Source organism: Schistocerca cancellata, chromosome 6, assembly GCF_023864275.1.
Source record: "Schistocerca cancellata isolate TAMUIC-IGC-003103 chromosome 6, iqSchCanc2.1, whole genome shotgun sequence".
In the NCBI taxonomy this organism is placed as follows: domain Eukaryota; kingdom Metazoa; phylum Arthropoda; class Insecta; order Orthoptera; family Acrididae; genus Schistocerca; species Schistocerca cancellata.
Genome location: NC_064631.1, coordinates 677,734,058 through 677,751,932, shown reverse-complemented (window position 1 = coordinate 677,751,932; position 17,875 = coordinate 677,734,058). Strand labels below are relative to the sequence as shown.

Here is a 17,875-nt window from a genome sequence, read left to right as displayed (position 1 = left end):
AGCAGCTGACTTCTTGCCTTTCAGGAATGTTTATGCTTGTTGACAACCTTAACTATATAATAGTACTGTTCGCCACAGAATACATAGCTGTAAATACAGCACTGACCCGTGTGCATTGATGTGCAGAGTGATTATTATTACGTTAAAAAATGAGCAACTTGCCATAAACTGTCACGACACTTGTGTGGTGCATTAATCCATTACAGTTCATTTCTTCTATACACCATAAGCCGGTTGCTCTGAGAAAAGGAGATGGGGGCTTGTCTCAGTCAATGTGCTACAAGCCAATCACAAGCTTTTATTTCCCGCATCTTCCACTCAGTGGCCAAGTAAAAGTATGTGATCCATTTGCAGGGAAGGGACAAATAAATCAACTGAGCCAACCGATACTGGAAGTGGACGTCAAACTGTGACATAATGGTGTTGTGGTGTGTGACGATAAAAGTGCACAGACAGGGAAAGTATAGAACACTGACAATATTCTGTTTTGTGTTTGTTATTTTCTTGAAACATATGTTGTGTTAACAGACTGATCAGTGATATAGTCCGAGGTGTAAATTACCCTGAAAGGTGACAATTTGGTTCCAAGTTGGTGAAGCCAACTAGCACTATTGATTATTTATGAAATATTTGTTATATTTCCTTTGCCACCCATAACAAAGAGTATAATGGCTAACTAGTGGTCACAACAACTATAACAATAAAATCAACATAAAATATTTACAATTTATGCCATGGTGCTTGCAAAAGCCAGAATTACTGGCACATCACATCTTACACTTCATTTTCCCACTGCACTGCACTGATCTTCCCCATCTGCCTCCTTAGCTGCATAACATCCCAGCATGGAAGTAAAAGAAACTGGGTAATTCAGGAGGATTTGAATAATGCATCAGACAAAAAACAGTTCATATCACAGCATAATGGTATTTTATGTATAGTTTCTTCACAATGACCTAAATGAGGGCACCCTAGATCTGGATCGGCTGAAGTCAGTAAAGTCAGTTGACTTTGGGCCATGAGTGTCTTATGATCTAATAATATTGATCATGTGTGTACATTAGTCATTACAAAGTAATTCACATGTAGTGATTAAATAGTAAGCACACGTATAATGACAGCACTGCATGAAGAAGCTGCACTTTGCACCCTCTGAATACTCACTCTCCCCTCAAATGTCAATGTGTTGGGCTTTGGTGGGCAGAGCTTGCTTCCTTGCTCCCAGCACCCCAATGAAAACTAAGACAAGACATTGTGAACAAATAGTAATCTTTACGCATCCAAATGGGTTTGAGTCTGATACTACCTCCCTCAAAATCTTGGTAGTCGTGACAGACTGATCTGTAATGCAGCCTGGCATCTAAATTAGTTGGAGGATGACAATCTGGTTGGGAACTGGTATAGCAAATAAATATGACAATGAAATAAAGGTTGTAGTAACAGACTGATCCACAGAGTAGACCAGGGCCTATGATCACTCTATATTTAGTGTGTTTACATTTTGTGGTGTGCAGTTGCATCTGCGGTGGTTGGTTCTTCAGTTAAGTTCTGACAAAGTTGTTTGTGCACTGTTATACAGTTATTAAACTCAGTAGTTTCCAATGATGTCTTATGCAGTTTCTGGCGAAATAACGGTTTAATAAACTTCTAGAAACATTTGCTCACTGTGTTTTTTTGAGTTGTCTGTGCATTGAAGTCATTTAGTAAATTTCGTGTGGTAGTTTTCAGCTGACGTTTCTTATTGTTTCTAGTGAAATATTTCAATAAAATTTCCATTCACTGTTTTAACTTCATTGAGTGTTCCAGTGGCCGCTTGAATTTTCGGTTTTAGCTAAGAAATTGTGTGAAGTTTTGGTGGTATTGGTATTAATTGTGGTTAGTAGTATTAATAAAAGTTGTTGCTTTCTTCGTAGAGAGTGAATTTTGAGACAACTATTGTTAGTTCTATAAATAGTTCTACTGGTGTAACTGAACTTCGGTAACGCAGATGTTCCATTTTTTCAGTAACAGTAAAATTTTACCATGAGTGAGAAGAGTGGGCTTTGGCGTAGGTTTGTGAGTAGTGGGTTATGGTGTGGGATTTGTTCAAAGAATTTTCACTGGGGAGAATGCAGTGGGGGAAGCCAGTGGGCTTTTTAGTGAGATCTTCTCCTGGGAATGCAGAATCTGCAGCAGAAATAAGTCTACAGAGGAGCAGGAGAGTAAGATCTGTGCCCTTCAGGTGTAGTTACAATACGCAAAGGAGGAACTAGATAGGTTGAGGAGGGTGAAGGATGCTAGGGAATGGGAACTGGCAGTTGGCAAGAAGGCAGCTAGGAGGAGGAGCTATTCAGACAGTTGCACTTTGCATATACCCAATAGATTTGACCAACTGTCACAGTTTAGTGGAGAGTAGCCTCTTGTAGCTGTAGGTGCAGGAAACATTGTAGCAGTCCTCAGCAGTTAGGAAGTCTAAGTCAGTTGCAAAGTCTAACAGAATGGAGGAGGTTCTGCAGTTACGTAGTTAGCATAGTAGAGGTGTGGGCCAGCAGTTGCAGGTAGTGTTTGGGGAGTGAGTACCAGGTCGCCAGCATTGTGAAGCCTAGTGCAGGTTTGGCCCAGGTGACTGACAGCGTAGGGGAGTTATGTAGGAATTTAACAAAAGAGAATTAGGTAGTGATTGTGGTTTGAGCAGGGAATAGTCTTGATAGGTACGGGGAATATGATGTTGGTGGTGACCTGGCAAAGATAGCTACTCAAACTGGTGGTACTACTGTGCACTTCATGCAACTGTTTCAGTGTCATGATCAGCCTCATCTCAATGCTGCTGTTTGTGTTAACATGGCACTGGAGAAGACACTGATGGCATAGGGCATGGTTCACATTGCAGTGGTGTCAGTTGAATCTATCAATAGATCAGATTTCACTAGGCAGGGCCTGCACGTCAAGACAGTGTAGTGGGTGGTGGTGGAATCACTCTTGGAAAAATTTCTGTAGTATTTGGTGCTAGAGCTGCAGCTTTTTTATATTGAAGTCAGCTGATAGGTATACAGCCTACTTAAAGGAAGTCCAATCAAACAAAGGCAACACCTTCAGAGGAGGCCAGGTATCCAGGTAGAGAAGGAATTAGCATATTTCATCAAAATATAAGGGGTATTAGAGATAAAGTTAGTGAACTGCTTATAGAAGTTGACTCTGACATCATTAGTATTTGACAATTCGTAGGCTTCCTTTACCAGGATACAGATTAGGTGGCTGTTTTTCAAGGAGTTTCTTGCAGAGTGGGAAGGGAGGGAAGGGGGGGGGGGGGGCATGGCCATGTATGTAAAAAACAGTATTCCATTTGAGTCCATAGACTTATCACGGCACTGCACTGAACAGATATTTGAATGTTGTGCAGAGGCAGTTGAATTTAGTGAAACTAAACTTCTAATTGTTGTTGTTTATAGGTCTCCTAAGTCTCACTTCAGAGCATTTCTATTTCTGCTCAAGCTAAAGAGGGTACTTGGTTCACTTTATAAGAAATACCAGAGATTAGTTGTGTGTGCTGACTTCAGTATTAATTTTGTATGTGATTGCGTAAGAAAAAGGATGTTGGTAGATTTCCTAAACTCATATGATCTGATGCAGACTGTGTTTTTTCCAACTAGGGTGCAGGGTAACAGTAGCACAGCCTTACACAATACTTTTATTCACGTGATTCTTCAATTTCTACAAGTGTATTTTTTGACGAAATAAATCTCGGGTGAACAGCCTGGTATGAGTGTGCATAGGACACAATATTTCGGCAATCGACCACGTTGCCATCATCAGGTGCACTGATGTACTGACCGGCAGTGGGCTAGCGCCAGGTATATATAGGACAATCCCCATCCTCCCCCAGGCGCTTCCTACGAGTCGGTGCAGTCCGCACCCCACGTGCGGTCCAGGTACAGCACCCGTTCTCCCGCTGTCTGAGCGCGGCGTCCTAGGTCTTCTCGTTCAGGAGGGTCTGCCGGTACCACTCTCGTTATTCTTCCCTCCTCCCCCGAAGTCAGTACACTCTGGCAAATATCCTTTTTCTTCTTAATCTGGGTGACCGCAAGTTCCCACACCTTGCTAAGGACGTAACCGCTGTCACTATTTAGTTGTGGCTCCCTTACCCTAATCTCTATGGCTTCTTTGACGACACAGTCCCAGTATTTGGAAGTCTGTGTCAGGACTTTGGTTTGGTCATAATCCATGCTGTGGAGTTCCAACGGGCAATGCTCAGCGATTTCCTATTTACTGGGCTGTTGCAGTCTAGTGTGCCGTTGATGTTCTCAGCATCGGTCCTCAATGGTACGAATGGTCTGACCTATGTATACACTCCCGCATTGGCAAGGTATCTGATAAACCCCTGATTTACGTAGACCAAGGTTGTCCTTGACACTACTGAGAAGGCTCTTGCTTTTGCTTGGAGGACGGAAGATGGTTTTCACTTGGTGTTTACGTAAAATGCGTCCAATTTTTCCGGATAAGGCCCCACAAAACAGAATAGTAGCCAAGGCCGCCTCCTCCTGAGGTTCACCCTCAGTTTCTGCCAGTGCTGCAGGTGTGGGATGTAGAGTCTTCCGAATTTGCCCTTCCTTGTAACCGTTCCTCCGAAACACGGTCTTCAGATGGACCAATTTTTGTTGGGGACTGTCCCTGTCGGAGATGGTGTGAGCTCTGTGTACAAGAGTTTTGAGCACACCATTCTTTTGTGCCAGGTGGTGGCAGCTATCCACATGTAGGTACGAATCAGTGTGCAACCTCTTCCTATACATGCTGTGGCCCAAAGTGCCGCCAGCTCGTCTTCTAATCACAACATCTAGGAAAGGGAGCATCCCATCCGTTTCGATCTCCATAGTGAACTTAATATTCTCATGTCTGGAGTTGAGATATCTGAGGAAGTCTGCCAGTTTCTCTCTTCCATGTGGCCAGATAACGAAGGTATCATCCACATATCTAAAGAAACAGATGGGTTTTAGACGTGCTGATTCAAGAGCTTCCTCCTCAAAATGTTCCATGTACATATTTGCAACAACGGGTGAGAGTGGACTCCCTATGGCTACTCCTTCTGTCTGCTCATAGTATTCACCGTCAAATAAGAAGTAAGTTGATATCAGAAATTGTCTGAAAAGGTTGGTGGTCTTTTCGTCAAATTTCTGGCTGATGAGTTCCAAGCATTCCTGTAACGGAACTTTAGTGAATAGAGATACCACGTCGAAGCTCAACAGTATGTCAGATTCCTTAAGTGTAAGGTTGTTGATGCATCCCAAGAAATCCACGGAGTTACAGATATGGTGTGTACATCTCCCAATGCAAGGGCTAAGCAGTTGTTTGAGGTGCTTGATGAGAAGGTACGTTGGGGCACCAATATTGCTGACAATGGGACGTAACGGAATCGATTCCTTGTGCACCTTCGGCAGTCTGTAAAGTCTAGGAGGAACAGCAGCCCTCGGGCGTAGCTTCTTGGTAATCTCGTCAGGGAAGCCGGAATCCTTGAGAAGTGCCAGAGTCTTCCTCTCGACCCTCTTGGTAGGATCGGTGTCAATCTTGCGGTATGCACTGTCACCAAGTAGGCCCCGCGGGGAGGAATAATGAGAGCAGAGCCCGCAGACCCTCCTGAACGAGAACACCTAGGACGCCGCGCCCAGACGGCACGAGAACGGATGCTGTACCTGGACCGTGCACGGGGTGCGGACTGCACTGACTCGTAGGAAGCGCCTGAGGGAGGAGGGGGATTGTCCTAGATATACCTGGCACCGGCCCACTGCCATTCAGTACATCAGCGCACCTGATGAAATATTGTGTCCTATGCACACTCATATCAGGCTGTTCACCCAAGATTTATTTCATCACTTTTATTCATTCTTCATAACTACGCGGGCACTCTGATACTACAAGGGTTAATGGTCTTTCAGACCATGATGCACAAAATTTAACACTATGAGGCTTTTGTACTCAAACAAATGTCAAATATAATTACAAACTATATAGAAAAGCTAATCCATTGGCAAGAGTGAGTTTTTTAAACCTTGTTTAGGAACAAGAGTGGCAGGATGTATATAGTGCCCACAACATAAAAGACAAATACAATGATTTCCTTAACACATTTCTCATGGTCTTTGAGAGCTGCTTTCCATTAGAATGTTCTAAATGGGGTAATAGCAGTAAAAGCCAGCCTGGGTGGCTGACTAGTGGGATAAGGACATCATGTAGTAGAAAGCAGGAATTATATCAAAACGTTAGAAGTAGTTACAATCACGCTACAGTAGTCCACTGCAAACAGTATTGTAAAATGCTTAAAAATGTTATTAGGAAGGCAAAGAGTATTTGGTACGCAAATAGAATAGCTAAGTCACAGGATAAAATTAAAACTATATGGTCAGTTGTTCACCCAGTGGCACAATATGCATCGATGGGTGCTACCCTTACAACATATTCTCTGCTTCTGAAATTATCCTGGCCTCAACCTACAGTAATTTATTGTCCCAATACCCTCCACCCAATAATTTTCACCCTCTCTGTCCTGTAACTTGCTCCCAATTTGTGTCCCTCACCCTCATTGTGTTCTGCCCTCTACCAATGCACCCACCCATCTTTCCCCTTCCCTGCTCCTCTCCTTTTCTGAACTCCATTAACCCCTCCCCCCTACCACCTCCCCCACCCATGCCCCACAGCCTCCCAATGTTTCCTCGTGGCATTCTTGTCATGCCTCCATCTAATTCCTGTATGCTGTAGCAGACAGCACTCTCTTCTCTGCCCACCCCACCCATACTCTGCTGTCCTTCCCCATTCCCTGTCCAACTACAGATTTCTGATCAACATGACAGCTGCATTCTGATCCAAGATCCTGGAGATGACCGTCATGTATGCTTGGGGTGCTTGGTTATGTGAATGTTTTCTTCTCTGAAGGAGGCTATGGCTGAAAGCTAAATGTGTAATAGTATTTTCATTGTGCCCATCTGCAACTCAGTGTGTCATCTTTATGGTGAGTAGCAGTCTGTCCTTTTATAATATTGTTGATATTCTGACCTGGAATTTCCATTATCAGTAACAGAAACATTTTTACTATGTATTAACTTTACATCCTCAACCTTGTGCTGCTGGCCAGACACTTCATTCACAACTGACAATATGGTGTTAATTTTATCCTAAGAATTAGCTGTTCTATTTGCATTTTATTGTCTTCCTAATAACATTTTTAAGCAACATACAGTATCGTTTGTAATGGGCTATTGCAACTTGATTGTGACTATTTCTAAGTTTTTATATGATTCCCACTTTATTCTGTATGATAGTCTTATTCCACAAGTAAGCCACCCAGGTTACTTGTTAGTTCTATTACCTGTTTGGGGATTACAGATCGGTCACTTCCCTTCACCTACATACCTCAACCACAGTTGTCAATACCACAAATTAAGAAACCAATTACTCCAAAAATTATAATCACACAGCAACTATCGTGGTTCATGGTGTGGGTTCCTGTAGTCATGTCCTAGTTCATGAACCACGGGCAACGTATGAGTGGCCAAGTAAGTGGTCCCGACAGTCAGGATACCAGTTACTTTGGAATAAGGCTGGGCATCTCGGACATATTCTGAGTCGTGGTCACCTTTGTGCTCATACGGCAAAGACTACCAAATCCACCGGTTAGTCCCTCAGCCGTTAGGGGTAAAATCCAATGGGACTCGGGGCAAGTAAGGCTAGCAACCTGCTTCCCTGGTACTTTAAATATGATGCTGGCAACAATCAGAGCAAAATGCCTCGGACCTTTGGAGGTGACAGAGTCCCACCTCTAACTGACAAACCAGGGACTCCTAAGATACGACTTGGCAAACAAATGGTAATGAGATGGGGAGCTATTAATATCAATGGGGGCTACTCTGCGAAGAAGGTAGAGCTGGCAGAGGCTGCAAGTAAGATGGGGCTGGACGTTTTAGCTGTTAGTGACATTCAGGTAAGGGGTGAGAAAGAAGAGCAAGTGGGAGAGTACAAGCTCTACCTGTCAGGAGTCAAAGCAGGAATAGCACAATGGGGTGTAGGGCTTTACATCAGGAAAGAAATGGAACCCAGCGTAGTTGCAATAAAGTATGTAAACGAACGACTGATGTGGATAGATTTGACAATGTCTAGCAAGAAAATTAGGATTGTGTCAGTATATTCGCATTGTGAAGGGACAGATCAAGATAAGATGGATAGTTTTTATGAGGCACTCAGTGATGTAGTTGTTAGAGTAAAGGACAAGGGCAGTGTTCTGCTCATGGGTGATTTTAACGCCAGGATTGGAAATCAAACAGAAGGGTATGAAAAGGTTATGGGTAAATTTGGAGAGGATATGGAGGCCAACAGGAACGGGAAACAACTCTTGGATTTCTGTGACAGTATGGGATTAGTAATCACAAACTCCTTTTTTAAACATAAGAACATTCACCGGTATACTTGGGAAGGCAGGGGAACCAGATCTGTCATTGACTATATAATAACAGATCAGAAATTCAGGAAGGCTGTGAGGGACACACGTGTATTCAGGGGATTCTTTGATGACACTGATCATTATTTAATCTGCAGTGAAATTGGGATTGTGAGGCCGAAAATGCAGGAGGTCAGGTCCATATGTAGGAGGATAAGAGTGGAGAAACTTCAGGATAAGGAAATCAGGCACAAGTACATAACAGCGATCTCAGAAAGGTACCAGTTAGTTGAATGTAGTCAATTACAGACATTGGAAAAGGAATGGACAAGGTACAGGGACACAGTACTAGAAGTGGCTAAAGAATGTCTTGGAACAGTAGTGTGTAAAAGTAGGATGAAGCAAACAGCTTGGTGGAATGATACAGACAAGGCAGCCTGTAAAAGGAAAAAGAAGGCGTATCAAAAATGGCTACATACCAGAACCCAGGTAGACAGAGAAAGTTATGTTGAAGAAAGAAACAAAGCCAAACAGATAATTGCAGCATCCAAGAAGAAATCGTGGGAAGACTTTGGAAACAGGTTGGAGACTATGGGTCAAGCTGCTGGAAAACCATTCTGGAGTGTAATTAGCAGTCTTCGAAAGGGAGGTAAGAAGGAAATGACAAGTATTTTGGACAGGTCAGGAAAACTGCTGGTGAATCCTGTGGATGCCTTGGGCAGATGGAGGGAATATTTTGAAGAGTTGCTCAATGTAGGTGAAAATGCGATCAGTAATGTTTCAGATTTCGAGGTAGAATGGGATAGGAATGATGATGGAAATAGGATCACATTTGAGGAAGTGGTAAAAATGGTCAATAGATTGCAGTGCAATAAAGCGGCTGGGGTGGATGAAATTAAGTCCAAACTCATCAAATACAGTGGAATGTCAGGTCTTAAATGGCTACACCGGATAATTGAAATGGCCTGGGAGTCGGGACAGGTTCCATCAGACTGGACAAAAGCAGTAATCACACCAATCTTTAAACATGGAAACAGAAAAGATTGTAACAATTACAGAGGTATCTCTTTAATCAGCGTTGTGGGTAAAATCTTCTCAGGTATTGTTGAAAGGAAAGTGCAAGTATTAGTTGAGGACCAATTAGATGAAAATCAGTGTGAGTTTAGGCCTCTTAGAGGTTGTCAGGACCAGATCTTTAGCTTACGGTAAATAATGGAGAAGTGTTATGAGTGAAACAGGGAATTGTATCTATGCTTTATAGATCTAGAAAAGGCATATGACCAGGTTCCTAGGAGGAAGTTATTGTCTGTTCTACAAGATTATGGAATAGGAGGCAAACTTTTGCAAGCAATTAAAGGTCTTTACATGGATAGTCAGGCAGCAGTTAGAGTTGACGGTAAATTGAGTTCTTGGTTCAGAGTAGTTTCAGGGGTAAGACAAGGCTGCAACCTGTCTCCACTGTTGTTCATATTATTTATGGATCATATGTTGAAAACAATAGACTGGCTGGGTGAGATTAAGATATGTGAACACAAAATAAGCAGTCTTGCATATGCGGATGACTTAGTTGTGATGGCAGATTCGATTGAAAGTTTGCAAAGTTTTATTTCAGAGCTAGATCAGAAATGTAAGGACTATGGTATGAAGATTAGCATCTCCTAAACGAAAGTAATGTCAGTGGGAAAGAAATATAAACGGATTGAGTGCCAAATAGGAGGAACAAAGTTAGAACAGGTGGACGGTTTCAAGTACTTAGGGTGCATATTCTCACAGGGTGGCAACATAGTGAAAGAACTGGAAGCGAGGTGTAGCAAAGCTAATGCAGTGAGCACTCAGCTACGATCTACCCTCTTCATATTATTTATGGATCATATGTTGAAAACAATAGACTGGCTGGGTGAGATTAAGATATGTGAACACAAAATAAGCAGTCTTGCATATGCGGATGACTTAGTTGTGATGGCAGATTCGATTGAAAGTTTGCAAAGTTTTATTTCAGAGCTAGATCAGAAATGTAAGGACTATGGTATGAAGATTAGCATCTCCTAAACGAAAGTAATGTCAGTGGGAAAGAAATATAAACGGATTGAGTGCCAAATAGGAGGAACAAAGTTAGAACAGGTGGACGGTTTCAAGTACTTAGGGTGCATATTCTCACAGGATGGCAACATAGTGAAAGAACTGGAAGCGAGGTGTAGCAAAGCTAATGCAGTGAGCACTCAGCTACGATCTACCCTCTTCTGCAAGAAGGAAGTCAGTACCAAGACTAAGTTATCTGTGCACCGTTCAATCTTTCGACCAACTTTGTTGTATGGTAGCGAAAGCTGGGTGGATTCAGGTTATCTTATCAACAAGGTTGAGGTTACGGATATGAAAGTAGCTAGGATGATTGCAGGTACTAGTAGATGGGAACAATGGCAGGAGGGTGTCCACAATGAGGAAATCAAAGAAAAACTGGGAATGAACTCTATAGATGTAGCAGTCAGGGCGAACAGGCTTAGATGGTGGGGTCATGTTACACGCATGGGAGAAGCAAGGTTACCCAAGAGACTCATGGATTCAGCAGCAGAGGGTAGGAGGAGTCAGGGCAGACCAAGGAGAAGGTACCTGGATTCGGTTAAGAATGATTTTGAAGTAATAGGTTTAACATCAGAAGAGGCACCAATGTTAGCACTGAATAGGGGATCATGGAGGAACTGTATAAGGGGGGCTATGCTCCAGACTGAACGCTGAAAGGCATAATCAGTCTTAAATGATGATGATGATGATGAGCAACTATCGATTTTCACTGGGGAGAATGCAGTGGGGGAAGCCAGTGGGCTTTTTAGTGAGATCTTCTCCTGGGAATGCAGAATCTGCAGCAGAAATAAGTCTACAGAGGAGCAGGAGAGTAAGATCTGTGCCCTTCAGGTGTAGTTACAATACGCAAAGGAGGAACTAGATAGGTTGAGGAGGGTGAAGGATGCTAGGGAATGGGAACTGGCAGTTGGCAAGAAGGCAGCTAGGAGGAGGAGCTATTCAGACAGTTGCACTTTGCATATATCCAATAGATTTGACCAACTGTCACAGTTTAGTGGAGAGTAGCCTCTTGTAGCTGTAGGTGCAGGAAACATTGTAGCAGTCCTCAGCAGTTAGGAAGTCTAAGTCAGTTGCAAAGTCTAACAGAATGGAGGAGGTTCTGCAGTTACGTAGTTAGCATAGTAGAGGTGTGGGCCAGCAGTTGCAGGTAGTGTTTGGGGAGTGAGTACCAGGTCGCCAGCATTGTGAAGCCTAGTGCAGGTTTGGCCCAGGTGACTGACAGCGTAGGGGAGTTATGTAGGAATTTAACAAAAGGGACTAGTAGATGGGAACAATGGCAGGAGGGTGTCCACAATGAGGAAATCAAAGAAAAACTGGGAATGATCGCTATAGACGTAGCAGTCAGGGCGAACAGGCTTAGATGGTGGGGTCATGTTACACGCATGGGAGAAGCAAGGTTACCCAAGAGACTCATGGATTCAGCAGTAGAGGGTAGGAGGAGTCGGGGCAGACCGAGGAGAAGGTACCTGGATTCGGTTAAGAATGATTTTGAAGTAATAGGTTTAACATCAGAAGAGGCACCAATGTTATCACTGAATAGGGGATCATGGAGGAACTGTGTAAGGGGGGCTATGCTTCAGACTGAACGCTGAAAGGCATAATCAGTCTTAAATGATGATGATGATGATGATGATGATGGTCAGTTGTGAAGGAAGTGTCTGGTCAGCAGCACAAGATCGACAATATAAAGTCAGTTCGTAGTAAAAATATTTCTGTTAGTGATAAGTATTTAACAATCATTTTCTGAGCATTGCTGGTAAATTAAATAAAAACTTAGTTTCTACAGGGAAACTTACAACTCTCTTGGAAAATGCGTTTCCGAGACTGATGTCTGAAATACTCCTCTGCGATACTGACAATGGGGAGACTGAGTCAATAATTAACTGAAGACTAAGGACTCTCATGGATACGGTGGAGAGCCTAGCACAATATTACATTACTGTGCTGCACATGTTAGCATGTTAGCCCTGTACTTACCCATATTTGTAATTTTTCCTTTAATAATCGCCATTCTGCTGAACAATTGAAGTACTCAGTAGTACAGCAGCTTTATAAAAAGGGAGAAAGCGATAATGTAGACAATTTTATCCTGTTTCTATGCCATCAGTGTTTGCTAAAGTTGTTGAAAAGGCAGTGTATGTAAGGATAATTGATCATTTTATATCACACAATTTGCTATCAAAGGAGCTGTTCGGCTTCAGTAGTCATTTAACAAATGTAAAGGCTATATTCTCTTCTCTCTGTGAGGTACTGGATGGAGTAAACAAAAGATTTTGAACACTAGGCATATTTTTTTATTTAACTAAGGAGTTTGATTGTGCTTATCACAGAATATTGCTCAAGAAGTTGGACCATTACAGAATACAGGGAGTAGCTCACAATTGGTTCACCTCTTACTTTAACAACAGACAGTAAAATGTCATTATTCACACTGTTGAGAATGGCTGTGACATGGGGTCTGAGGGAGGCTATGGTCAAATGGCAGGTGCCCCAGGAATCAGTGAAAATTAATATAGGCTACTTTGCTTATTTTCATTACTTATGTCATATGGTATTATACGAGGGTATTTGGGAAAGTAAAGATACATCGTACGCTGGAGGAACAGAAGAGTTTTGGCGAGCAAGTTGGCAACCCTGGTGTTAACCTTGAACCGTTAGCTTTCTCCTCGCAGTCGTTCGGCAGTTGAACGTTGCTTCTGGTTGGAGTAGGTCGTGTTTAAAATGGCTGCGCCGATTCAGAATCCCACCAAATGCGAAGTGCGCTCCGTCATATGTTTTCTTCATGCAAAAGGTCAGTGACCAGCAAATATTCACAAAGAAATTGTTTCTGTTTACGGGAACATAATGAATCGACAAAATGTAACGAAATTTTGTCGTCATTTCTCTGAAGGTAGGACCATTGTTCATGACGAACAAAGAACAGGTCGGCCATCTGTGATCTTTGATGCCCTTCTTCGGGGAACGGAGGAAGCAATTCATGCGAATAGACGTCTCACATTGAAAGGATTGCATCAGATCATACCAGATGTGTCAATGACAACTCTTTATGATGTTGTGACTGTCAAGTTAGAGTACAGGAAATTGTGTGCGCGCTGGGTTCCAAAACTGTTAACAGAAGAACACAAAAAGAAAAGGATGGGCTTTGCACTCTGCTTCCTCACACGCTATGCTTAAGCAGGTGATGAGTTCCTTGATCACATTGTGACAGGTGACGAGACGTGGGTTTATCACCATACACCTGAATCCAAGCAACAATCAATGCAATGGTGCCATTTGAATTCACCAAAAGCCAAGAAATGCAAAACGTCAATTTCAGTGAAGAAAACCATGGCTTCTGTTTTTTGCGACAGGCAAGGCATTCTTCTGTTGGAATTTATGCCTCCTGGAACGACAATTCATGCTGCTGAATATTGCCAGACTTTGAAACGTCTTCGAAGGGCAATTCAAAACAAACACAGGGGGATGCTGACAAGTGAAGTCCGCTTGCTTCATGACAACGCTCGGCCTCACACAGCGCTCGTAACCTAAGCACTACTCTAACAATTCAAATGGGACGTATTGGACCGTTCGCCATACAGCCCGGACCTTGCGCCCACCGACTTCCATGTCTTCCGTTACCTGAAGTCACATCTTGGTGGAAAATCATTCCACGATGATGAAGGGATCAAAGATGAAGTTGAAACGTGGTTCCGACAACAGGCGGCAACCTTCTATGACTGTGGGATACAAAAGCTTGTGTACCAACTTAACAAATGTTTGGATAACGGGGTGATTATGTCAAAAAATAACAAATAATCCAGTTAATAAGATGTAACTGTCTTTTTCTAAATAAATGTTCTATTTAAGGACTGCAAGCCATTGTATCTTTACTTTTCGAAATACCCTTGTATTTTGGGATAACTCTTCCCATTCTCTGCAGTTTGTGCGATAAATGGTGTCAGTTCCCGAACCTCATGTCAACTCCTGTTCACTAGTCTGAGTATTCCGACATTGGCCTCTCAATATATATATTCTTTTCTGCCATTTCTAGTTAACAGTATCAGCTTATTCCCAAGAGTTAGCAGCTTTCACTCAGTTAATACTAGGCAGAAATCCAATCTGTATTTTGACTGCAGCACTTCCTTAACTTTTGTGCAGAAAGGTGTGCAGTATACTGTTGCATCCATTTTCAATAAGTTACCACAAGAATTCAAAAATCTTAGCAGTAATCAACATGCTTTCAAATTGAAATTGAAGAGTTTCCTCACGGGTCACTCCTCCTATTCCGTCGAGGAGTTCCTTGAAAAATTTTGCTGATGCCTATGTTATATTGTTTATTCCGTTTACTTAAACTTATGGCTCGACTTTTTTTGGGTTCATAAACATTTTATTTTATCTGTTATTACTTTTATGTTGTAATTTCATGTACTGACATGGTCAATGACCTTGGAGATTTGGTTCTCAAGAATGGTTCAAATGGCTCTGAGCACTATGGGACTTAACATCTATGGTCATCAGTCCCTTTGGTTCTCAATTTGGTCCTACGGAACTAGAGATGTAAATAAATAGATACCAGTCTTATACAGGATGTCCAGACAGAAATGGTCAATATTCAGGAGTCTAGATCTACACATAAAAGGAATGATCATTCGAAGCAAAGTAGTATAGTAGTACAGTAGTTCAGTAGAAGAGATGAGTTTCACAGCAGAAAAGATGAACAAGTGCTCATAGCTCTTAATGTATGCACTTTAGAGCCCACATTACTGGATATTTTTTCTTGTTTTGGTCCATACTACCACCTCTCAAAATATGGAAAGCAAAGATCCTGAAGTAAAAGAGATTTAGATCAGAACCTGAAAGATGAAGTGCTCATAACTCTTAAGCTGTGCATTTTAGAGCAAATGGTCATTAGACTTTTTTGCTTCGAATGGTTGTTCATGTCATATTCCTGAATATCAACAACGCCTCCTGGGACATCCTGTATATACATAAAACTGCAAGGTAATTCTTACCGAAGGGTATACACTAGATGCAAAACACTTTCATCACTGTACTTTGCTCCCCCTATTAACAATCTGCTTTTAAGTTTAACATTCCCTGTTTACTGTCTTTATGAAGTACTAGGACAACACAATGGCACTTGGTCAAGCAATATCTTACCTGTCATACCTGTAAAACTAATTACGTGGTTTATGGTGTTAACATGATGGACATATATATATTTGGACATGTGCGTGTGTCCATCATTTTAATACCATGCAAAAAAATGATTGCCTATACTTGAGTAGTGGACTACACCTCAGTATCCTACAAATAAGCACATATTTAATAATGCTGATGCCAGTATTCTCGAAGCCAGAAAATACTGACGAGAGCAAAGACTAAGCCTACTTGAGAATCAGTGATAATGATATAGATGACACTGATGTGTCTTTAGTTTTAATTTGAGTATGAATGAATCCTTCAACTTTATTTAAAGGTCTTACAAAAGAATTCATTCAATCTTAAATAAAAATGTAGGAACGGTTTGCATACTATGGTTCACTACATGAAGATATGATATCTCTACTCGAACTATGAGACCATAGTTCAGGACCAAAATTGTCAGAAAGCTATATTCACACTCATCTGTGCAATAAAAATGGAACAGTTAGTAAAAACAAAATCCAGAAACCAAGTTGTGCTGAATCAGACAAATCTATCCAAGCTTGCACTCCACAACAAACGAAGAGAATGTTCATGTGGGAGGTAATTCCTTGAAGAATGATGTATAGCCCATGACAAGAAAACAGAGCAGAATGTATACTAACAATTGTCTCGCCATTTAGTAATACACAAATATTGGAATAATGAGAAGGCATATTTATAGGTCAATGACAGCCACTGTGATAGTTTACCAAACAATTTCTTTAATTATTCTCGATGTCAAGAATTTATTTCAAATGTACCTTAAAAAGGAATTCACGCTAAGGCCTACAATACAATGTACGAGTTACCACTGTTATGAAATGCTGTTCACAACTGTTCCACTAATAGTTAGATGCAAATTAATTATTAGTGATTAATGTCATGTTTTTTGTCAGCATGACTATAGGCATTTAAGTACACTTTTAAATTTTTTTAGAGTCAACTGGTGGAGAAACGCTCGGTATCGGGAAATAATTATACTCGTTGTGTCAATAAATATTTCGGTCACTAGTCAAATTAATTTCCGAATGCAACCAGTTAAAATGGTAAACTTTAACGTACGCTGATCACGTCAGTCATGCCAGTTCTGATTAACATCAACATTAACGCTGACACAATGATGCTTTTGTTGTTGTTATTGTTTACATCGTGCCACTTCGCTACTCATTCACGACACTGATTTCCTTGCTCCCACGACAATTAATTTCCAATAATACTGCTAGTGTAACAAGTATTACGGCATATAAAATAATGAAAATATGAATTTCAACCACAGATTACGAAAGGCACCACGCTACAACATTAATTAAGTAAGTTACATACCCTGGTTCGATTATTTCGCCTTCCTTCACCAACAGCTTTCGAATTACACCCACAGTCTTTGCCTTCAATTTTTGTTCTGTCGGTTTCTCTGCATCCACATTTAGGTTGTAAAATAGTAGCACACGACCTATAGAAACGAAAGATCCTACCTCCACGGCCCATTTTAAAAGTTTTGCTGGTTTTCCAAGCGGGAACACAATTACGCCTTTTGCGCCCATGTTGACTGAATGTCTGCTTTGTTTTTCTAATACTATCTCACACACTATTGGATGGCTCCGGCGGAACTGACGTACTGGTGACCAATCCGACGTGTTTCGTCACGACGTCGCAAACTTTCGAGCGTAATTTGAATTTAACAACACAGCGCAGCGTGTTCGTATGACGCTCGGCGGACTGCATGTGGTACCCAACATACCAGTTAACGACACGATTTACAGCATGTCATTATGAGTTCTAATTAAAGTCGTAACTTTGAACAGGCTACAGCGTCACCAACATTCACGGTGTCAGGAACGGACCTTCTTTTTTAAAATCTAAATATCTAGAAACGGGGACAGTGGAAGGAAGTAAATGTATTGCTAATATATCTTGTGGCGATTTTCTGCAGGAAACTCACTATTTGCGCTCGTATTTCTTTCAACGAGGCACGTAACCGAGAGACGGTTCTTTGTGGGGAGGGGGAGTGGGTCACAATTTGTTACTCTGTCTTCCCCCAGTGTTATTTTATGTAACTCAACCACTTTTTACAGATACAATAAACACAGTATTTCATATGGCCATCTAAATATTCTTGAAATATTTGTACATATACATCTATAATCTGCAAACGATCGTAAAGTGCGTGGCAGAGGGTATGTCCCATTGTACCAGTTATTAATGTTTCTTCATATACCCAAGTGCAGGAATAAT

At 41.6% G+C, this 17,875-nt stretch overlaps 1 protein-coding gene across 1 annotated transcript in view; it reads right to left on the bottom strand.

Moving 5' to 3' along the window:
- The window catches only part of LOC126191272 (RNA polymerase II subunit A C-terminal domain phosphatase), a 94,936-nt gene extending 77,726 nt beyond the window's left edge, over nucleotides 1-17,210 (bottom strand). The window contains exon 1 of the mRNA XM_049932081.1: nucleotides 16,967-17,210. Within this exon, the coding sequence (XP_049788038.1) occupies nucleotides 16,967-17,184 (218 nt within the window). The 5' untranslated portion in view covers nucleotides 17,185-17,210. The remainder of the gene's footprint in view (nucleotides 1-16,966) is intronic.
- Between the last annotated feature and the right edge of the window lie 665 nt (nucleotides 17,211-17,875).